Below are 24,647 nucleotides of genomic sequence, written 5' to 3'. Positions count from 1 at the left end.
ACCTTAGTAAATATGAGTGAAGAGCATCTATCTGTAAGCCAGCAGTATCGCATATAAAATCAGAACATTCACAAATACGTTGTCTGAAGTAGGAGACCCCAGCTGTATACAATGCACATGGCGGCATCATCCTTCATTACTAAGCAGAGGGAGACCAGTATTTCAGTTTGTAATGGGGCTTAGAAGCTTCGAGCTTCACCTCAGAGTGAGCAGGAACAGCCTTAAAGAACGGCTCTTGGCCCTGTTAATTTGTGTTCTTTATTCGCTGGATTATACGAAAAGGCTTCTAAGGTGACCGCCCGCAACGGCCACATGATACTGCTGTAGATGTCCTGTCATCCTGTTCAGCTGAGAGAATTCTGACAGTCTGGGAAGATCTTTTGTTTTTAAGCTCTAAAAGGAACTTGTCAGGACATTTTACCTCCGTAAACCACCACCACGCCTTATTACCTGAGCGCTGACACAGAACAGTCATGCACATTTACCTTGCAATCCCCGTCTGAGCAGTGCGCTATCACAGTACTCCTTGATGCACTACATAAGACAGAGGAGTACAAGGCAATGGCAAAATTTGGAGGAGGCCAGTGATGTCTATTGCGGCCATGGGGGCGTCAATCAAGACTGGGCAAACTTCGCCAATGGCATTTTTTTCAAGCAGGGTCAACAAAGCAATACGTGTCTATGGCAAAAAAATTACAGAAAAGGAGGCAGAAACTGCCACACACAGAGCATGTCATAAAAAAGACAAAAAAAAGAAGGAAAGAAAGAAACTGACCCAAAAATACAACGCAAGTAAAGGAGAACACCACTATAAAAATGCATGTTTGTTCTGCATTTAATATTTCCCACAGACATACAGCCAACATCCGAGGTGGGGTTTTTCATAAAAAAAATGACAAAAAATACATTAAAAAAAGCAAAAGTCCACAAAAACTGCAAAAAAAAACTTTGGAGTACATTTACCAAGACTTTAATGCCACAAAAGTGGAGTTAAAAAGTCGAAAATAATGGCAGATTTACTACAATTCATACCAGGAACTAGTGTCAATTATGAATCAAGGTTATGTCAGCTCCTAGCTCGCAAAGATTAGCATTTTTTTGGCGCATGGGGTGTCAGAGATGTGTCTAATTTATCTTGAGGCCTGTATCTTAAAGGGTTTCTGCAGTTCTTTTAAACTGATGATCTGTCCTCTAGATAGATCATCAGCATCTGATCGGCGGGGGTCCGACACCCGGAACCCCCGCCGATCAGCTGTTGGAGAAAGCAGTGGCGCTCCGGGAGCACCGCTGCCTTCTCTCGGTTTCCCTCAGGCCTAGTGACGTCACGACTTGTATCACTGGCCTGGGCGCGGCTAAGCTCTGTTCACTTGAATGGAGCTTAGCCCAGTGATACTAGTCGTGACGTCACTAGGCCTGCGGTAAACAGCGAGAAGCCCGCGATGCTACTGCCAGTACTGCTACCTTCTCAAACAGCTTATTAGCGGGGGTCCCGGGTCTCGGACCCCCGCCGATCAGATGCTGATGATCTATCCAGAGGATAGATCATCAGTTTAAAAGAACTGAAGAACCTCTTTAAAGGGTTGTCTGACTTCACCAAATGGCATTTATCATGTAGAGAAAGTTAATACAAGCCACTTACTAATGTATTGTTATTGTCCATATTGCCTCCTTTGCTGGCTTCATTCATTTTTTCAACACATTACACGCTTATTCCGAGGGTTTACCACCACTGCTGCAGCACAGATACAAGGTAACAGGAGCTGCTGCGCATGCGTGCTTATGTGAGCTCCCACAATTCCAGCCATCAGAGAGCCTGGCGTTTTTTCCTGTAGTGTGCAAGCTCAGCGACCATTGCTGGATTGCAGGGTGGTCATAACCCTTGCATATGAGCAGGGAAATAAATGAAGCCAGCCAAGGAAGCAATATGGACAATCACAATACATTAGTAAGTGCCTTGTATTAGCTTTCTCTACATAATAAATGGCATTTGCTAAAGGGAGGCGACCCCTTTAATAAATTAGGCGCATCTCATTCCAGTGCACAGGGGATCAAGAATCTTGATAAATCTTCCCCTAGGTGTGAAACCAACTGAATATGAAATAGGAATTTATTATAATTTATAGCAACGTGTATTCACTTGCTCCTGCATAGCCTGATCTGCCGCATAATGGAAATTTAAAGAGGGCAGTGATAAGTTCATTGGTTTCATCGTGTTACTCAATATTGGTACTTTGTTATATTCTGCCAACACACAAAGGCTTAGGTTACCTGCCCGAAATCCGCCCCAAAACCGCATACAACACCTCACATAAATCCACAGTATTTATCGCAGTATGTGCGTTTTTTGTGGAGTTTGTTCCAGATTTTCTGTTTATGTTAGGCCACATTCACATCTACGTCAGAAGCTCTGTTCAGGGTCTCTGTCACACAGTTCATAAAAAATTATCGGAGAGAAAAGTCTTGCATTCAGGGCTTTTTTCTCCACTAAAAAGAAGTTCTCCAAAACGGAAACCGAAGAGATCCTATTATAGTCAATGCTATCTGTTAGGCTCCTTTCCTGTCAGTTATGTGCCGATTCCAGAACTTCAGTTATTTTTGTTTTTCTAGCCCTATAACGGAGCATAAGAACGGAAATACATAGCGCTGATGTGAAAGCAGCCTTAACAACCCCACTGAAGTCTATGGAAAAAAACCACTATATAAAGTATAAGGTACAGAATTACACAAACAACTGACATGCTGCGGATTTGAAACTGTAACTGACATATATTTTTTTTATTTGCTAGTTTATTAGACCTAGGCATGTATACCTTAATTGTCAATGAATGCCAAAAGATCTGTAATTGCCTTATAATAACAGCTTTCATTAATGTCCCCTGTCCCTTTCCACTAGTCCCTTAAAAGACCATTGCTATGGCTTGTCTGTCTTCCCTTTAGTGTAATCAAAAGACAAAGGGTCAGAGTGAGGAGGCGTGTCTCTCGGGAATCCAATCTGATTGGCTGGCAGGAAGCTGCTGGCTACAGCAAATGTATGGGAAGTGAAGGAAGGCAGTTTTGGCCTCAGAGAACTGGCAGAGGAACCATCTTAAGAAGATTCTCATATTGTAGGGGTTAAAACCGCCATAACGAAGGGAAAAACTCGAGGAAAACAGTGGTATGGGAAGAAAATAAAGATTGCTTTATGCATAATGCTGCAGCAGCAGTAACATATGCTAAAATAGATTTTTTTTTTTATGAAAACATGACGGTTACACTTTCAACTCTGCACAGCAGGTCAATTTTGTCATGGAAAATATACATAAAGTTCACATGAGATTTGTCAAATCTCATTCACATTGCTGGTACTTTATTAGGCTCCATTCACACGTCCATGGTGTGTTGTGGACTCGCAAATTGCGGATCCGCAACACACCCGTCCGGCACCCCTATAGAAATGCCTATTGTCCGCAGCTGCGGACAAGAATAGCACATGTTCTATCTTTTACGGAGCTGTGGACCGGAAGATTGGGGCCGCGCTCCGCAAATGCGGATCCGGACAGCACACTGTGTGCTGTCCGTATCCATTCGGTCCCCGTAGAGAATGAATGGGTCCGCACCTGTTCCGCAAAATTGCAGAACGGATGCAGACGAATTTGTGGACGTGTGAATGGAGCCTAACCCTGCAATTTTTTCTGCACAAAAATCCAGATGGAAAAACCGTGTGTAATGTGCAGGTTACTCGAGGCTAGAAATGGCCCCCCATACGCCCAGGTCCCTCACACGTTGATTCTACTTACCTGGTTCCCTGCTTCTCCCCTTGCAAAACATCCGGTGTCGTGGGGGTGGGGGGACCAGCCAATGGCAGGTGGTGACATGGACGAGCCACCCTAGTGTCACCCGCGATTCTAGGGAGGCTCGTCTACGTCACCGTCTGCCATTGGCTGGTCCCCCCACCCCCACGACACCGGATGTTTTCATTTGCGCACGGGGTGCAGCAGCGGGACCTGGAGCGACACATGGTGTGGGGAGCCAGGTAAGTAAAATCAGTGTGAGGGGCCCGGGCGTATTGGGGGGGGGGGGGGGGGCGCATTTCCAGCCTCGGATAACCCCTTTAATGTGCAGTTCTGGGTTGAGACATTCTTTAAATTTCTTTTACAAATTCAAGTTTTTGGGCTTTGCATGTGAACACAGTGAGAGAAGAGGAAAACACGCATGGTCAGAGCAGCACATATAGCAACGGAATTGTCAAGGGAATTAATTATCTACAATGGGGGAGATTTATTAATACTGGCTCACAGTGCGAGCCCTGCACTAGGATCTCCCCCATGCAGCGAGTACTAAATTAAAGGCACAAATCTATTGAAGGCTAAATACAATGTAAAAAGTAGAAAAATAGTGGAAAACATTCATAAATGAGTCACACGTGGCTTGACCCTGAACAGTTGCACAGGGGCTTCAGAACTATTGCAGTCAGCCTGAAAGCAAGAGACACAAAAATATTCTGGGAACATTTAGCACCATATGACATTATTATAATACTACATTTTGTCACTTTAATTGTATGCAAAATACAGGATATACTTCCAATATTACTTTTTCAAAAACTTCCAGTAGTCAGCTCTTCTGTCATCACTACGATAGATTATTTGAAGTGAACTCTTCGGGTTGTATTAAATACAGGACAAGTTTGCACGTTAAATAAGTGAGTAAATGAAATGATATACCCAGTACGAGGAGGCATTCACAAACCTGACAGCATTGTTTAAACAGCTGCCATAGGTAAACATTAGTCAGCGCGTTTCGGATACAATGTCCTGACTGCTGAAGGCAGCCATACCCGTATATATACACCAAGAATTATATCCATGGAAACACGACTGGAGATCACTGTAGGACAAATCACTTCTTTCTGTAAATTCTAATCCCTATTAATTGGTAGGTTGAAGGTGTAGAACCTCAAACACAAAGTCATGTAATTTCTATAGACGATCATCAGCTTGTGACTTTCCAACATGGTCGTCATAGGCTTCCCTAATTAAAGGAGGAAAAAGCACAAACTCGAACGAACACAACACCTACACAGTGAGCTCCTTTTCATCTTTTCAGCCCATTGCTTGGTTCCTCTTTTGCCATTCAAGATGGTCGCACCGCTTCCCAGGCTACGTGATACACACTGGGCATTTGGTAGCCCATGGCAATTCCCGCTGCCCTTGGATTGGCCAGCACTGTTCACATGAGCAGTGCTGGCCAATCCAAGAGCAAGGCTGAACAAGCAGGAAGTGCCCTGGACTACAAATGCATAGTATGTAGTATCAGGTAGTCCGAGAAGAAGTGTGGCCATTTTGGATGACAGAAGAAGAGACTGGGAACTGGTGAATCGCCTGAAAATATGAAAATTCGGTTAACCCCTTCCCGACCAGCGCCGTAATAGTAAGGCACTGGCCAGGTCTTTTAAGATCACGCAGGCTCCTGCCCGCTGCGGGCGCCATAGCTGCGGGTGGCCACCTGCTTCTTATAGCAGACACCCATGGCTAATGTCCGCAACCAGCAGTAATGCCGATTGCTGACATTTAACCCCTTAAATAATGTGGTCAATCCTGACCATGGCATCTGAGCGTGCTGAAAACCGAAACTGCGCACTTTTGGTTCTGCTCCGGCTCCCATGTGTGGCGATCGGAGGAACCGGAACATGTATGCAGCAGCCCCTGTCTTTATTAATGACAGGAGGCTGCTGTATAGTATTTCATTTGGAGCCCTTGCCTGTAATAGGGCTCCATAGGAAAGTAGTAAAATAATCATAGATTTCAATGCAAGTGCATTGGAGTCTATGATAATAGCAATCAGATGATTGCATGTATAGTTATCTATGGGAGCTATAAAAAAAAAGTAAATATATACCGTAATAATAAAAAATAAATAAATAAAAAAAAAAACATTCAAATCAGAACAATTTTTTTTTTTTAAATACACATCATGGGTGTCGCAATGTGCGAAAACGCCCAAAGTATAAAAATATATTTCCCATGTGGCAAACAGCAAAACGGAAAAAAGCGTCCAAATGGCCTAGTCGTAGTTTTTGGCTGCTTCATTTTCTACCAAAAATTTAATAAAAAGTGATCAAAAAGCCATACACACCCCAGAATGGTATCAATGAAAAGTTCAGATCACCCCGCAAAAAATGAGCCCCCATACAGCTCCGTACAGATAACTACAAAAAAGTTATAGGGGTCAAAATATGTCGACAAAAAATAAAACAGATTTTTTTTCCAACTTTTAAAAAAAAATTATCACTATCAAAACGCAAGAAAAACTATACATATAAGGTATCACCGGATTCCTACTGACCAGTAGAATAAAACTAACCAGTCAGTTTTATCGTACATAGAACGTTGTAAATAATAAATTAAAAAAAACTGTGGTGGAATTGCTTTTTTTTTTTTTTTTTTCAATTTCACCCCATTTGGAATTTTTTCCCCCCTTACCACTATATCATACGCAATATTAAATGGTGGCGTTGGAAAGTACAACTTGTCCCGCAGAAATCAAGCCCTCATGTGGCTATGTGAATTGGAAAATAAAAAAAGTTATGGCTCTTGGAAGGCAGGGAGCGCAAAACGAAAACGTAAAAATAATAAAAATACCTCCGGGGCTGAAAGGGTTAATGTGATTTTGCTCTTCAACCAGAATGTCACGTTAAGGCCTCCTACACATAACCATATCCGTTTTGTGGCCGGCAAACCACAGTGCTTGCCACAATTTCCTTATAGAAATGGCTATTCTTGTCCATGAAATGGACAAGGGTAGAACCTGTTCTATAATTCATGCAAAGGCCACACGAATGGTTCCATGTGCGATCCACAAACAATACGGCCTGGACGCAGACCCAAAATAATGTCGTGTGCATGAGGCCTCACTGTATGTGATGTGAAATGGAAACATCTTGGAGCATCAGCTGAACCAAACATGGTGGCTGAAAGAATTGGATTCATCAAACAATTTGGGGTGAATGGAAAACACAACTTATAGTCATGCCTTATGTCCAAACATCACTGCTTGACTTTTATAAAGGAGAACATCTCCACATCCATCCCAGAGAATGTTTGGGTTGTGATGGTTTGGATTGGGGCCATGGTTGGGGTTGTGATGTCTATGCACTCCAGCAATTTAAACCAAACCACAGGCAAATATTATGGATTTATATATGAAATTATCATACCTTGCTTGCACAGCTCCAAGAAATATTGTCCAGTAGCAACGAGTTCCTTATACTGGGGAGTTCTGTCAGCTCTTTCTTTCTCTAGAATCTAGATATAATGTAGATGACAGGTTACCATTTTTTAACAGCTGTCAATTTGTACAACTGATTTCCTTCCTGATTAAAGGGGTTCTCCAGGAATTAAGAACATGAAAATACTTAAAGATTACTTTATTATAAATATATTCCTAAATACATTTCATTAGCTATAATGGTTAATTTTGTCTAGGGAGAAATCATTAGGAGAAATAACATGGTTAAAGGGAACCTGTCACCGGGATTTTGTGTATAGAGCTGAGGACATGGGTTGCTAGATGGCCGCTAGCACATCCGCAATACCCAGTCCCCATAGCTCTATGTGCTTTCATTGTGTAAAAAAATAAAAATATTTGAAACATATGCAAATTAACCTGAGATGTGTCCTGTCCCTGAGATGAGTCCAGCACGCCCCGCATCCTCAGAATCTCCTCCTTGCTCCCCGACATCAGAAAGCTAGAGCACCGTAATCTTGCGATGTGCGAGCTAGCGCATGCGCAGTGTCCTCATAGTGTTCCTTCCCTGCGCTGGCATCAGCCTCAGGGAAGGAACTGCGCATGCGCTAGCTCGCGCATTCTGAGATTATGGCGCTCTAGCGTTCTGACGTCAGGGAGCAAGGAGGAGATTCTGAGGATGCGGGACGGTGCTGGGCTCCTTCACGCCTGGACTCATCTCAGGTTAATTTGCATATGCATCAAATCGGGTTTTTTTACACAATAAAAGCACACAGAGCTATGGGGACTGGGTATTGCATTAATTTATGATGGCTGGGGAAATACTATTGATGTAGTACATTACTATACATATGTACTCCACATTTGACATCAGGAGACTAGAAGAGGGACTGGCAGTCTCAGACAAATCCTGTTAAAATCAGAGGACTGTAACAAAAAAAATAATGTCTATGGGCACCAAAGCAGATGGAAACATCAAGGTCAAGACTACATCAGTAAGCATGAAAAATTTCAGATTGAATTCACCTAATTATTTAATTTCATGCAAAAATGCAGATGAAATTAGAAATACAATAAGAGAGCCCATTTGATACGGTAAAATGGATGCATACACAAATCTGCACTTGACCTTACGACAAGACTACAATGAAATTAATATGGACATTTCCAAAAATGTGCTATTTATATTCATACTGATAGAAGATATTTTCCTTACAGCCCCTATGACAAAATAGGTAGCCAATAACCACTTTGATCTAAGGGCATGTGGTTATTAATGTGCTGGACGGCCAGATTATAGATCATACCTCCAGCTGCTACAAAGCATATCACAGACAAAGCCCCCATTCATGGCCATTTCCTTCCCACTTCTCCTTTTACCTTTAGCATGTCTTTTATGTCTGAGGTCTCTCTAATCTTTCTATAGTTACTGATCTCTGCCGACAGAATCAGCGCCCTGGATTTAATCATCCAATTCAACAGCTCAGCAGATTCTCTGTCGAACCTAAGAACAAATATGAAAAATGAGAGGTCATTATGCGCCAAGATCTAAGAATCAAAAACGTTCCTTCTTGGATAAAACTGGCTTAAGAAACTTTAATAAAAAGATCCTTTGTTTACGAAGGCAGTTGATAGTAAAATAATTTCTTCAGGAGTCCTGTAAGACTGTACAGAGGCACGCACAGTGCCTACAGATTCTTAGACACCACGAGTTCCTCTGTATGGCACCAAAATATGGAGATATTCTCCTCTAGAAACAATACTTTTTACAATTTTTAGAGCATACCTTTGATTTTCCTTTCTATGTCTCTGTGAATCTGCAGCAGAGAATGGCCCCACTGACTTCTCCAGGTTCTGTAATATGGCTCTGAGGTTGTATGGAGTCATGATACACCCTTGGTCATGAGCCTCAAAGGAGTTTTGGAAGAATGGGGCAGGTTTGGCACAAAACACACACTTGCCCAGACCTGTAAAGGGAAAATTACTTACCTGCTTCATGGCGCTGGCTCCTCACCCCTTGACACCGACTGCAGGCAATCACTGGCCGCGCTGGTCAACGGCTCCCCTTACGTCATGACAAATGGTCACAAGACACAAGGCGATCCAATCATGGCCACGGCCATTGACTGTCTGCAGGCAGTGTCAAACCGGATTTTGTTATCAAGAGAGCGCAGCTGGAGCATCGCAGGCCAGGAGGAGAAGGAACGGGGAGTAAGTAAGCTTCCCTTTACAGGTCTAACCAAGTGCGTGGGGTTTGCAGATCATTTGTAGTGTTCAGCTGACCCGATGAAGACATAGCATTGGAAAGTATCCATTCTGGATGGGTTTCTAAGAGTAAAATACCAACTTACATACAGTTATGTTTATATTTGGTCAACTACTCTGTACAAGGGTCACAGACTATTAAGTTACTTAGTGATACTGTAAAGAGAGGCTACAACGACATTTTTCTACACCAAACAGACACTGGCCATTTTCAAAAGAACTCAACACAACTACTAAGGCACTTTTCAAATAATTTCTTAAAAGGGTATTCCAGGATTTTAATATTTACGGCCTAGTGTGTAGTGGACAGAGCTGGTAACTGCAGAGTGGCTTCCATTGACTTCAATGGGAGCAGCACTGCAGTTACCAGCTGTGTCCAGTACACACTGGATGGATCTGTATAGTTCTGGCACAGGAGCTACTCTTCAGAAGATGATTGGTGGAGATGCGGGGTGTAATTCCACTGCCAACCTAATATTGATGGCCTATGCTGAGGATATTCGATCAGTATTAAATCCTGGAATATCCCTTTAAAATTTAGTGTTTTGCATCATACTAGATGAAAAAGGAAATTTGCATTTCCTATTTCAATAGAGAAAAAAGCTCTCGAGAAAAACATGTCCTAAAAGTCACTGTGTAAAATAGAACTACTGCAGAGGAAACAAATTCTCTTGGTTATGAATGGGATTATCCCTCTGATAATGAAGAGATGACACTTGGACAACATATTATAGCAGCATAATCACTCAGTGGTTGTCACTGGGGCCATAGGTTCGAGTATGATTAGGATAATATCTGCATGAAGTGTTTATTTCCTCTCTGCTTCCATGGATTTCATCCGACAATCAGAACATACAACATACTGACTTCCTATGACATTGGCTCTGGTCATACTCACTTTTTCTTCTCTTCGACATCAAGGTAGATTTGGCGTTTCTTGGGAGGAGGTGGAGGAGGGAGCTCTTGTTTGATTACATGAACAGTACTGTGCTCTTTCACAGTCACAGTCTCCGTAACAACCTTCCTGGTAATCTGCGTCACGCCAAAACTGCTGACGGACTCTGTGACCTAAAAAAAATGAACAATACATTTTTTCTGTTTTCTCTATGGAAAGCATGTCCTACAAGTCTACATTGCGGTTTATAATTTCCCTATTGCACTGCCAGTTTGGTCATTTAGGCATGATGTGTATTCAACGAAACTGTTGACGGCTGACTTAAAGGGGCATTTCAACCAGAACAATTGTCTGTTTCTGTCAGTGGCACTGACTTTGTCTGTTTGGGGTCCCGAATTTCCTGATGGCAGCCTCGGGTATGGTAATATTGGCACAATTTATTTATTTTTTGGTCCGACTTGAGCTTTGATCATAGCCTTCAACACATATGTGAACAAAGCCTTATACTGTTGGCTCATAAACTGCCTGTGTCTCATTCAACCAACACCATGTAGCTTTCATTGACTGTGGCTGTATGGTTTCATATAAAAAAAATAAAAAATAAAAATAAATTCCATATGCCTTAGAGCCCATGGACGTCAATATAGGACGTTTCCCAAACTCACAGTCATATCGATACTCTAAATTACCTGATTTGTGTAGTCCTCCAAAAGATGCACCAATCCATCCCACCTCTGAGCAAGCTCTTCCATATCGCTCTTCAGTTTTTGAGATGCTTTACAATTGCCGATAAGAAGAACCACCTCCTGGGCCAACTCATGCAAATGGTCGAATGTCTGTCGCTTCATTCCTAGTTCTTCTTTTAAACTCTGAAATATAGATATGCAGAAAGTTCCAGTAAACTGTGGGTGGCATTCCTATGTACCATATTAATGTACTGACACACCAATGCATCTCCATAATGATGACGTACAGTACACCAACACAGCTCCTTGAGGAGGAGTGCAAAAAAAACTGCAGATTCTTAGAGAGGAGTTCCACTAAATAGCCACTAAGGATTATGTTAGGAAATTGCCTTAATGTAAACTGTAATCTACGGTTACTATTGATTTCACCCCCTTTACAAGTGAAATAAATTTGATAACCCAACAAGAAATAACATTTCTGGCCACAATGGGCTCAGAGGTATAACAACAAGTTATCCCTTATCCACTGGATTGGAGTTAATTGTTAAAATCGGTGGAGATCCAACTGCTGGATCTTCACCAATCAGAAGAATCGGGGTCTTTTATACCCTATTTGAACAGGATGGTGGATGACTGAGATATATGTATTTAGCTATCTCTGGCAGTCTCAAAGAGGTCAATGGAGTGCCAGCACGCATGCTCAGCCGCTCCTTCATTCATAAAGGTTGACACTGTACCTGTCACCCGTGCTGCACGTGAGCCAATGACATACCGCATGGGTGACAGGTCACTGCTGCATCCAGTGATAGGCTGCAGCGGTCACCTGACCTCCATCAACAGGATGTAGATTTTGATAGACCCAGGACCTGCGGAGGCGCCTGTGGAGCAGTGGAGCGATGGAGCTGGAACCCATCGGCAGGGACCAGGTAAGTTTGATCACCTCTATGGGTTCAGACACTCTCTTAGATCTGTTGAGAGCTCCTTTAAGGTTTTGCCAGACTTGATATGTAGAAAGGAAAACCGTTGGTTAATGCCACAGAGTTACAAAAAAAAAATCTAAATTTTTATAATATTTCCAAATACAAGGTAGAGCTTCCCTTACTAGATACAAGCTGGAAGTGGAAATTTCCTAAAACAGTCAGCATTCACAGGTTTTTGGAAAAAGTGAGGTAAAATAATAACATAATAAAAATACAAGGAGACCATATGGTGAGAAGTCACCTTCCTCAAATCACTATTCTCGCTCTCTCTTCCTATGGCAACTAGTGTTTGAAAAAGGTCCATGTAAGCCTGAAAGGTCACAAGTACACAAAAAAGTTGCCTTGCATACGTAAACCAAATAAAAATCGACACAATACTTCAAACAAATCTTGAGGAGCACGTACGTTTATTTTAATTGCTGCTTTCTACGGGGGGTGGGACCCACAACTACAGCACCCAACTAATAGGACACGAGTGCCACATTCTACCCCAAGTAATAAAAATACTAACTATCCGCTTGGTTGGCTTTTACAAGCATATAATGCGGTGTCAGTGGACGATTATTGCCGTTTCAAGCACATGGTATTTTGCCTTTTTCAGCAGTGTTTTTGACTGGATGCACTGACAGGTAAAATGCACACAAAATGTAATTAAATGGGATAAAAACACACAATGCCATTTGTTTACTTTCAATCTTTTCAGCGTCAAAGGAAATGAACGGCAATGAATGACAGGAAGGGAAGCACGCGCTGACACTAATCTGCTTTTTTCACAGCGAAGACTCGCCTCCCTCCAGTGGGTTTCTGTCCCTGTCTTATCTACATGGACGTCACCAGATTCCTCACATAACACAAATACTGCGCTCACCGCCAGCTTCCTCACGTTCACGCTCAGCTCGGCCTGGTCTTTGAAGTTACTCCGCTGGACTGTGCTCAGAGACTCTTCCTTCTCACTTAGCCACACCTTGAACAAGCACTGGAGAGACAGCATAATATTATTTTTCAAGCCATAAAATTAATAAAATGAGATTAAAAAGCAATATCTACTGATTGCATACACAGGCAACCTTTCTGAACAAGCAGTACGGCAGTGTAAGGCCGTATTCACACGTCAGTGTTCGGTCAGTGATTTCCATCAGTGATTGTGAGCCAAAACCAGGTACAAACCTTATCTCTAGGCTCCACTCCTAGTTTTGTATCACAGCCACTGATGGAAATCACTGATCAAACACTGAATGCGCCCTAAGGCTGGGTTCACACCTGAGCGTTTTACAGCGCGTTCCTACGCGCTGTAAAACGCTCAACAGGCAAAAACCAATGTTTCCCTATGGGCATGGTTCTCACCTGAGCTTTTTACAGCACGTACGAACGCGCTGTAAAACGCCCTACGCCCCAAGAAGTACAGGAGCTTCTTTGGGGCGTATTGTCGCATGTAACACCTCTGTTTTTCATTGTACTCCTCTGTGGTCAATAGCAAGAACGCGCGTACGCTGCGCGTTTCCAAAATACAAAAACGCCCCAAAATACGCCTAAAAAACAATCACAATATACTGCCTCAGCAGAACCAAATACCATAGTGCAGCACAATATTCAGACTCAGAAGCTGTCAATAGTGGCCATGTTCTGTCCTCCTCCTGGTCCAGTGGTCTCTAATTAAGATATGGAGCAGAGGGCTTAGGAGGTGAGATGTGGGCCACAGAACCAAGCCAACCCAACTTTCAGCATACTGCCTGGACTATAGTGTAGTATGCTCCTCAAGTGGCCAAAGAAAGCCTGAGTGCTGTCCAAGTCACCATTTCCAGTGCAAGCAACAGGCCTTTTCCAGCCTGCATCCTGGGACGCCTGTGTCCCTGCACCATTTGTACACTGCCTCATATAGCGGCCTATAGGGATGAGCAGCGGAGCAGAGAGCCATTGGCTTCCATGCCCCGCTACAGTATTCTACTGTGTGACTGAATTCAAGAAGGCATGTGAAGCCTCCGGCCAGGTACATAAGTAGCGGATACCCCCAGTGTTAATAAATGCTGATAGTATCAGATCATTATGTACCATGCGAGCGGCAGTAAGAAGGGCATAGGCGGCCCCTCTGGGCATTGGCCCACCAGGAAATTTCCTTTTAGGTTGTACGGCCAGTACGTCCTGTCTACAAGCTAGTTACTGTAGACCACACTGTCATGAAAAAGTATTCCTTTTATAATGGTGCCACACATCCAAACCTAAGCCAATCCTGGCTCATCCAGGAAAGCATGGCTGTATTGGCGGACTGCATGGGCATATATTGTGAGAAGAACCAGGTGTCAAATAAAAATGTTGGTGGTTGGACAATCTGTCTTGTCACGACAACTAGAAATTCTGTGGCCTGTTCCCCATTAAAAGACCAATTCTCCTCATTAATACCATACCCAGAAACTTAGTAAAACTTCCACAAGGATCAGTCAAGTGATCCGAATATTGCCTCATTGCACAAGCAAGGTTTTTTTACACTGTTGTCATTACGGGTTTGTCATTATGGTTATGTTTGATGGATTCATTAGGATCTTTTTTTCTTGACTATACGTGACCTATACTGCACCGATAGGACAGCATACTACGAGAGTTCTCTACTTCTTTACCTGCTCCTCTAACAGTTTCTGCCAGGGGATGAGGATTCCCTGCAGCTTGCTCCAGTGCTCCTCCGTCCAGCGGCACACGGCTGCCCATCTTTCTCCCAGTCTCTGCAATGAAGAATGAAGATACTTCAGTCATACACTTTTCCTCTATGATCGGAGCTCCTGAATGTGGGGACTCATTGGCAAGTGCCGGAGCTGTTCAATACAAGATTTTGGCAAAATGGCTGGGTCAATTAAAGAAAGCGTTACAGCATTTTGCTAAGGGGATCTGTCACTAGTTTATGTTGGCCTTATTTAGGACACCATAAAACTGGTGACAGATTCCCTTTATAGGGCATCTGTCAGCAGCTTTGTACCTATGACACTGGCTGACCTGTTACATGTGCGCTTGGCAGCTGAAGGCATCTGTGTTGGTCCTGTGTTCATATGTGTCCTCATTGCTGAGAATAATGATGTTTTAATATATGCAAATGAGCCTCTAGGAGCAACGGGGGTGTTACCATTACCCCTAACTACCATGCCCTTTGCCATTTGATTTACAGGACCAGGTATAATGACATTTTCCCTGTCTGGTCCTATCAATCAAAGTGCAGCAGGCGTTGTAGCTGCAGAGAAATCAGAGCCTCTAGGTGTAACGGCAACACCCCCGTTGCTCCTATAGACTCATTTGCATATATTAAAACCTTTTTTCTCAGCAATGTGGGCACATATGAACATGGGACCAACACAGATGCCTTCAGCTGCCAAGCAACGTGCAAGGATGGCCAGTTTAATGGGTACAAAGCTGCTGACACAAATGACTGGAATACCCCTTTAAAGGGGCTTGCAGATTCAGGACATTGATGACCTAGTCTCAGGACAGTTCACCAGTATCAGATGTATAGGGGTCCGACACCCACACCAAATCAGGATATAACTATTAGATCGGTGGCGGTCCCAGTATTAGGAGGAGAACAGGGACCTCCTGAAATAAATGGAGCGTGCAGAGTCCGGCTTCCAGAAGTACAGCTTAGGTCTACACGTAGTGGTCACGCCTGGTTACTGCAGCTCAGGGCCACGACTCTCCCAACAGCGCTGTTTGTACGCCTACGTTCAATGTGTTAGTACCAGCGCTGGAGGCTGCAGGGCACAACTGATTGTTGGGGGCGCCGGGTGTCAGACCCCACTGATATGATATCGATGACCTATCCTGGAGACAGGTCATCAATATCATCTACCTGGAAACCTCCTTTATTACACACAAGTATACAACTTTCTATGTGTTTCCATTACACACGATTTTCGAGATCTCTCAGTCATAGGCCTCATGCACACGACCGTTGTTTTGGTCCGCAGTTTTTGCGGCTTGGATGCGGACCCATTCACTTTAATGGGGCCGCAAAAGATGTGGATAGCACTTCGTGTGCGGTCCGCATCCGTTGCTCCGTTCCGCGGTCCGCAAAAAATATATAACCTATCCTATTCTTGTCCGTTTTGTGGACAAGAATAGGCAGTTATATCAATGGCTGTCCGCGCCGTTCCGCCAATTGCGGAATGAACACGGACGCCATCCATGTTTTGCGGATCCACAATTTGTGGACCACAAAACACACCACAGTCGTGTGCATGTAGCCTTAAGAAAAAAAAAAAGAACATCCTTGAACGCCTGTACCTTATGCCTCCAAGTTTCAGTCCAGTCTAGATCAGGCAAACACAATCTCGTGCATCTAATCACCCGCTTACCCTCTTCACTCTGCTTTCCGCTTTGCACATTTGATTGACTGCAATAACAAAACAACCACCCACTGCTACTTAGAATACCTACATTCTCCTGGTATGGAGGACATTGGTTTTCTACGCTTTTTACACCCCAGTCCTCAGCCTGGTACTGGTTTCAATATACCTCCCATACTTTTCATCAGGTCTTTAATACCAGGTGTGTGTTTAATACCTGCATGGGACTGGCATGTATAGGAGAAGGGGGTCTGATAAAGGTTTTGTCAGCAGTTTTCAGAGAGTACAATACTGATGACCTCTCCTCAGGATCAGTTATCAATATCTGATCAATGGGGGTCTGACAACCAGCACCCTCCTGATCAGATGTTTGAAGCGGCACACCTCACAGCCTCCCAAGCACAGTGCCATACACTGTATAGTGGCTGTGCTTGGGATTGCAGCCCAGGCCCATTCACCTGAGGGTACAACCAAACGGCGTGGTTGTGCTTCAGTTGCAACGCGACTAAACTCTGGTTGAGTACCACGTGTATGGGCTGCAGTGGGTTCTAATTAAACTAAAAAAGACCACTCTTTAGTTAGTCTACATTATGAAGGTCACTTTCACACAAGTGTTATTCTTTTCCGGTACTGAAATCTGGTAAAGGGTCTCAATACCGGAAAAAAACGCATCAGTTTTGTCCCAATGCATTCTAAATAGAAAGCAATCCGTTCAGTATGCATCAGGATGTCTTACGTTCCGTCCCTTGTACGGTATTTGACCGGCCAAAATCCTGCAACACTACCGCCCTTGCCGGATCCCACATTTATTTCCATTGAAATGTATTAATGCTGGACCCGGCACCAAGTGTTCCGGAAATTGCCGCATCGCCGGATGCGGTTTTCCGGTCTGCGCATGCGCAGTTCTTTCTAGTTTTGAAATATTTTAATACCGGATCTGTTATTCCGGATAATACTGGAAAAACGGATCCAGTATTTCAATGCAAAAGTCTAACAGATCCAGATTTATATACCTAACATAGTAACATAATACATAAGGCCGAAAAAAGACATTTGTCCGTCCAGTTCGGCCTGTCATCCTGCAAGTTGATCCAGAGGAAGGAAAAAAACCCTGTGAGGTAGAAGCCAATTTTCCCCACTTTAGGGGAATAAAAAAAGATATCCGTTTGCATATGGATTTCCGGATCCGGCAATGGAACTGCCTGCCGGATTCTTCTAACGCTAGGGTTAAAGTACCTAACTGCTGTGCGGTACTGAAGGTGGACACTGCTGCCTCTTCAGTTCGTACCCTGAATGTGACAGATGTGACATCACTGGCCTAGGAAAAGGTCACAAGTCTCTTCAAACAGCTGACCGGCAGGGGTACCAAGAGCAGGACCCCCCAACAATCAGATACTGATGACTTACCCTGAGGATAGGTCATCAATATTCTACTCCTTGAACATCCCTTTAACTGGTGACAAAACAATTGGCTTAAACTTACAATTTGCATATATGCAAATCTGCCCAGGAAACACATTGGGCAGTTATGCATGGGTAGCTAAAAAATGGCAGCAGAACAGCATAGCTCAATGTGAGTCAATCACAAAGGCTGTACGAAAACTGGTGCATAAGAAATCTAACCACCTTCCTTAAAATGGGAGGATTTCAGTAGGAAGGGTTGGGCCAACACAGCCCAACACATTTACTGTAAATTACGACGGTTTCTGGCGCACGGAAATCTATTAAGGGGCCTGCATCTCTTAACTAAATGGTTGCATCTAAAGCTAGCGGCCAGCCGATTGGCATATGAAAGACCAGTCGTAGGTAAATGATCCCCAATAGTTTCAATGCCAGTATAGTGCCAGCATTACAAGGACCCTACGATACTCACCACCTCCAATCGGGTTAAGTATTTGTAGTGTACAGGCATCTATTAAAGATTGACATCATCGGTTCTGTTCACTAATACGCCTGGCGAGGGTACTGCTATACAGGTCCTTCTAAAAAAATTAGCATATTGTGATAAAGTTCATTATTTTCTGTAATGTACTAATAAACATTAGACTTTCATATATTTTAGATTCATTACACACCAACTGAAGTAGTTCAAGCCTTTTATTGATTTAATATTGATGATTTTGGCATACAGCTCATGAAAACCCAAATTTCCTATCTCAAAAAATTAGCATATTTCATCCGACCAATAAAAGAAAAGTGTTTTAAATACAAAAAAAGTCAACCTTCAAATAATTATGTTCAGTTATGCACTCAATACTTGGTCGGGAATCCTTTTGCAGAAATGACTGCTTCAATGCGGCGTGGCATGGAGGCAATCAGCCTGTGGCACTGCTGAGGTGTTATGGAGGCCCAGGATGCTTCGATAGCGGCCTTAAGCTCATCCAGAGTGTTGGGTCTTGCGTCTCTCAACTTTCTCTTCCCAATATCCCACAGATTCTCTATGGGGTTCAGGTCAGGAGAGTTGGCAGGCCAATTGAGCCCAGTAATACCATGGTCAGTAAACCATTTACCAGTGGTTTTGGCACTGTGAGCAGGTGCCAGGTCGTGCTGAAAAATGAAATCTTCATCTCCATAAAGCTTTTCAGCAGATAGAAGCATGAAGTGCTCCAAAATCTCCTGATAGCTAGCTGCATTGACCCTGTCCTTGATAAAACACAGTGGACCAACACCAGCAGCTGACATGGCACCCCAGACCATCACTGACTGTGGGTACTTGACACTGGACTTCAGGCATTTTGGCATTTCCCTCTCCCCAGTCTTCCTCCAGACTCTGGCACCTTGATTTCCGAATGACATGCAAAATTTGCTTTCATCCGAAAAAAGTACTTTGGACCACTGAGCAACAGTCCAGTGCTGCTTCTCTGTAGCCCAGGTCAGGCTCTTCGGCCGCTGTTTCTGGTTCAAAAGTGGCTTGACCTGGGGAATGCGGCACCTGTAGCCCATTTCCTGCACACGCCTGTACACGGTGGCTCTGGATGTTTCTACTCCAGACTCAGTCCACTGCTTCCACAGGTCCCCCAAGGTCTGGAATCGGTCCTTCTCCACAATCTTCCTCAGGGTCTGGTCACCTCTTCTCGTTGTGCAGCGTTTTCTGCCACACTTTTTCCTTCCCACAGACTTCCCACTGAGGTGCCTTGATACAGCACTCTGGGAACAGCCTATTCGTTCAGAAATTTCTTTCTGTGTCTTACCCTCTTGCTTGAGGGTGTCAATGATGGCCTTCTGGACAGCAGTCAGGTCGGCAGTCTTACCCATGATTGCGATTGAGTAATGAACCAGGCTGGGAGTTTTTAAAAGCCTCAGGAATCTTTTGCAGGTGTTTAGAGTTAATTAGTTGATTCAGATGATTAGGTTAATAGCTCGTTTAGAGAACCTTTTCATGATATGCTAATTTTTTTAGATAGGAATTTTGGGTTTTCATGAGCTGTATGCCAAAATCATCAATATTAAAACAATAAAAGGCTTGAACTACTTCAGTTGGTGTGTAATGAATCTAAAATATATGAAAGTCTAATGTTTATCAGTACATCACAGAAAATAATGAACTTTATCACAATATGCTAATTTTTTGAGAAGGACCTGTACACCCCCAATAGATACACGGGTCCGTGTTATTTACAAAAACTCATTATAAAAGAAATTACCTAGAAATTGCTATCCTGCCGATGCCGCTACTTCTGGCTTTAAGGACTATAGTTATAGAATTTTCTGCTCGGCTTCCTATATAAATTGTTTACTCTAATGCATCCCAATCTGTTATTTCTTATGAAATGTGTATTACATATAAAGGAGAAAATAATTATGTGGAAATGGCACAAATTCTAAAGCATATGAAAGACATTTCGAGATTGAGTGGTTATTATCAACGGCACAAAGTAAAAAATAAAAAAAAACAGACAAAATGGGACTTACTTTGGGGGGGGCCATACACTTCAGCTGACAACTATTCCTTCCAAACCCCCCATACACATACATGCTCTGCTTGGCAGATGGCTTTTCCTCCCGACTTCTCCATATATGTATTCTCAATAGGCACTGTAAGGCTACTTTCACACTTGCGTTCAGAGCGGATCCGTCTGAGACGGATCCGCTCATATAATGCAGACGGTGGCTCCGTTCAGTACGGATCCATCTGCATTATATTGTTAAAAAATTTCTAAGTGTGAAAGTAGCCTCAGACGGATCCGTCCAGACTTTCAATGTAAAGTCAATGGAGGACGGATCCGTTTGAAAATTGAGCCACAGTGTGTCATCTTCAAACGGATCCATCCCCATTGACTTACATTGTAAGTCTGGACGGATCCGCACGCCTCCGCACGGCCAGGCGGACACCCGAACGCTGCAAGCAGCGTTCAAGTGTCCGCCTGCTGAGCGGAGCGGAGGCTGAACGCTACCAGACTGATGCATTCTGAGCGGATCCGCGTCCACTCAGAATGCATTAGTGCTGGATGGAAGCGTTCGGGTCCGCTTGTGAGCCCCTTCAAACGGAGCTCGCAAGCGGACACCCAAACGCTAGTGTGAAAGTAGCCTAAGGCTACTTTAATCCCCATGCATTCTGAATGGAGAGTAATCCGTTCAGGATGTCTTCTTCAGTTCAGTTGTTTTGACTGATCAGGCAAAAGATAAAACCGTAGCATGCTACAGTTTTATCTCCGTCAAAAAAAACTGAAGACTTGCCGGAATGCCAGATCCGGCATTTTTTCCCATAGGAATGTATTAGTGCCAGATCCGGCATTCAAAATACCGGAATGCCGGGTCAGTCTGTCCGCATGACAAGCGGAGAGACGCTTCCGTTCTTGCAATGCATTTGTGAGACGGTGAAACCGTGGGCAACGCTAGGGAGGCTCGTACTCATCGCGGCCTGCTATTGGCTAGACCCCCCCCCCCCCCCCCCCCCCATCGTCAGATGTTCTGAGCCACACGACGGGGAGATGCAGCAGCGTCCATGCATGGATCATAAAAGAGGGCTCCGGGCATTAGGGGGGCCATTATGTGGGTTGGATAACTCCTTAAACTTCTTCTTTGTTTGGACTTTTAGGACTGTGCACGGTCTCAGTTAGCTCTCTCAGTCAGAGCATCACACAAATGCCTACCAAATGAACAGTAGGGGTATCATAATGTTATCCTGATTCTACCAATGTACTATTATCATAAAGATTACCCTTCAGATAAAATCTTGCCCTTGCAGCAGCAGTAAACTGACAATGCATTCCCTATCTATATAAGAGGTCTTATAAGCGTAGACTGCTACAGAAGGACAATAGTCTGCATTGAATTGTCAATGGTGCAATGAAATGCCGAAATGAAAAAGAAAACGTCAGAAATTCTAAAATATGTGTTTTGTATGAATTAAGAGTTTACCAAAAATGTCCCTTTAAAGTGGTTGTCTGGGGCTATCCTACTAATGACCTAGCCTCAGTATAGGTCATCAATAGGAGACTGGTAACGGTCCAACTCCCAGGACCCCCGCTGGTCTCATATTCTATTTCCTCTGCCACCATATTGTCCCTTATCCTACCCTTCAATTTCCAATATATTAAAAATGTGACTGGCCAGATATTTCTCCTGCCAGAACTGTGCTATTACATGGCATTCATTCAAGCGAACATGTAACTATGTAATGCACTGTTGCACAAGTCCTTGAGAGTAGGAGCCATTATTTGAAGTGGTTCTACGTTCTGGCTAACAGAGCAGGGGCCTAGAGACCTCACCCTATGACGTCCATATACCGTAATAACACCAACTATTTGAAAGAGAACTTGTCATCTCCATGGGGGGGTTGCCATATATATAAATGATGCCATATATATGTCTGATAGGTGCGGGTCCCACTCTTGAGAAAGTCCCCTCACTCTCATTCCACCTGGTTAGGCAGCGACCACATCCAGAATGAACAGGAAGGTGGTCACTGGTGACATTAAAAAATATATAATACTTACATGTAATGAATACCTTTTGAACTTTGCTGGATTTAACATGTTCTCATCGCCACCACTAAATGACCCACCTGCAGCTGTGCTTCTAGTGCAGCCGTGGCTCCATCCCCACTGTTCTCATCCACAATCACCACCATGTGGGTTAAAGAGTTAACTTTAACTTGTTCTGCCTCCAGGTCATTCTGCAATTTCTAGAAAAACAGGACACAATAACATCAAAAACAGCAGAAAAAACATGAGGTAAATAATAAGAAACAACCCAAAATGACAGATTTTCAAATAAACTATAACCGCATACATCATACAAAGAGAGATGCAGGCCCATGGTCCTCAGTGAGCATGGGGTGGTACAGGTCAAACCTCACAACATCAGTAAAAATGGCTAAAAGAGGGATTGTCACCAGTCCTGAAATCAATTTTTTGGGGAAATACTTGTGCAGTGCCCTAAAATAGGGTACTTCCAAATTGTTCTTGATCTGATGTCATTTAATCTGTTCATGCTTTGTATTATGCTTTATATGTATTCCCAAAAGCTGTCTACAGGTGGCACTGTTTAGAAAGGTATGACTCAGCAGAGAGAATTAGCTTTCCCTCTGAGGGAGAAGCTTTCTAGTCAGGATTGCATGAGCCCCATCAGTTTTAGCTCGGCCTGCCGTTCAGGGCAGATGCTAGTTTAGCTCCAGGAGAAACATCATTCCTGTTGAGAGAACAATCCTTGAAGGAAGGCTGGAGAAGGCATTCTCACATTGTCCAGGATCATCAGGCTTTACGTGCTAGCAAGGTATTCGCGGTTTATGAACAATATGTGGAAATATAAGCAGTTAACGGCATCTTTCACATCGTTTGTAGGATTTGCATCCCGTGGTGGGACTACAATACCTATTCTTGATGGTTCTGCACACCTGTGATTATCTTGGAAAGACTGTAAAGTGTTTAGAAGGAGCTCAGGGACTACTTCTCCTATTATCAATCACTTTTCATATTTGCCTATATACAGCTATTGGGAAGAGATTGCACTGTGAGTTGCCTTGGACTTGTGTTTTGATATCATTGGATGTACTACAACTCCCATTCTGTACTTAGTAAAAAGAGATGTTTATTTTCTACAATTGGCCTGGTTACTGACTCCAGCATCACACGTCGGCCACTGCACCTACATCTCCTGCCTTGCACCAGTACAACATTCATAACACCAAAAGCACCCCAAATACCATCAGGCAGGTGCCCCAACATCAGGGTGTGCCCTGAGGGAAGAAAGAACACACCCTCCTATCACTAATAAGTATTGCAGCCAGAGCCACTACCACTCCCATCCTCTGCTCAGCTCCTCCAGGGCTTGCGGCAATTGTATTCCGAATTCAATTACTAATTTGAAGTTTATGCATTTCTAGATAACTGGGTGTTACCAGTCCCCTTTTTTAAACGGCGTGTCCCCGTGCACTCTTACCATGGCAGCAGTGATTGGGCAATGTCAGAGTGTACAGGAACACACCGCCAACCGGTGACACCCAGTTGTTGATTTGTTCATACATTTCTAGTAGGGATTACAGGGGAACAGTACAACGCAGAGCTCAAATAATTCCAGAATTGTCATATTATGGGGATTGCAAGTATTTACTAAAACAGACATGTCAGGAGAGGTGACACGTGCTCTATGGTATGGTTCATAAAGACAGAGCACTAATAGAAGTAATAAGTCACCCCTAACATAGATGAGAGTGTCCTGCTTCAAATACCCATGGTTTAACTGTTCCTGTAGCATCCCTTGAAGTTACCGCAGAGTATAATATTTAAATAGAAAACAGCAGAGGCATACACAGATGTCATTGGATCCCATAGCAAAATTTGGAATGGGCCACACCATTGTGAGATTTCTGGCAAATTTTAAAACATTTACGTAAAATGATTTTTTTTTATAAATAAATAACTAAATAATAAAACTAAATAAATAATAAACCAGAAATAAATAAATAACTAAATAATAAACTAATCAATAATAAATAAATAACTAAATAAATAATAAAGTTGCCTCATCCACTATACCTGACTTCACACACGCCGCTGGTTTCTTACACCGGACAACTGGCATTAAATACACTGATGAATCTCCCATATATAGTGCCATGTCTCCTGCGTCCCTTCATACAGTACATGTTTAAATCTATCCGCCTGCAGCCACCACTTAGGGGAGCTCACTGCATAAGAATTTTTTACAGCTACCATTGAAATCAATGGCAGCTGTAAAATAAAATATTTTTGCACTGAGCTCCCCCTAGTGGTGTCGGCAGGAAATTACTGTGAAGCTATGCTGGGAACAGAAAGAGATTAGCAGCAAGCCC

The 24,647-nt window shown here is 43.3% G+C and overlaps 1 protein-coding gene across 6 annotated transcripts in view; it reads right to left on the bottom strand.

The window, feature by feature from the left end:
* LOC122934420 (utrophin-like) overlaps positions 1-24,647 on the bottom strand; it is a 616,199-nt gene that overhangs the window by 476,421 nt on the left and 115,131 nt on the right. For all 6 annotated transcript variants that reach the window (XM_044289868.1, XM_044289864.1, XM_044289866.1 and 3 more), the window contains 7 exons: positions 22,380-22,499; positions 14,663-14,764; positions 12,919-13,026; positions 11,074-11,253; positions 10,388-10,557; positions 8,605-8,728; positions 7,196-7,283 (listed from right to left, as the gene is read on the bottom strand). In XM_044289868.1, coding sequence (XP_044145803.1) covers positions 7,196-7,283; positions 8,605-8,728; positions 10,388-10,557; positions 11,074-11,253; positions 12,919-13,026; positions 14,663-14,764; positions 22,380-22,499 — 892 coding nt within the window. The remainder of the gene's footprint in view (positions 1-7,195; positions 7,284-8,604; positions 8,729-10,387; positions 10,558-11,073; positions 11,254-12,918; positions 13,027-14,662; positions 14,765-22,379; positions 22,500-24,647) is intronic.

The sequence above is a fragment of the Bufo gargarizans genome, chromosome 4, assembly GCF_014858855.1.
Source record: "Bufo gargarizans isolate SCDJY-AF-19 chromosome 4, ASM1485885v1, whole genome shotgun sequence".
Lineage (NCBI taxonomy): Eukaryota > Metazoa > Chordata > Amphibia > Anura > Bufonidae > Bufo > Bufo gargarizans.
Note: the sequence above shows the minus strand (reverse complement) of the source record. Positions and strands in the feature narration are given on the sequence as shown.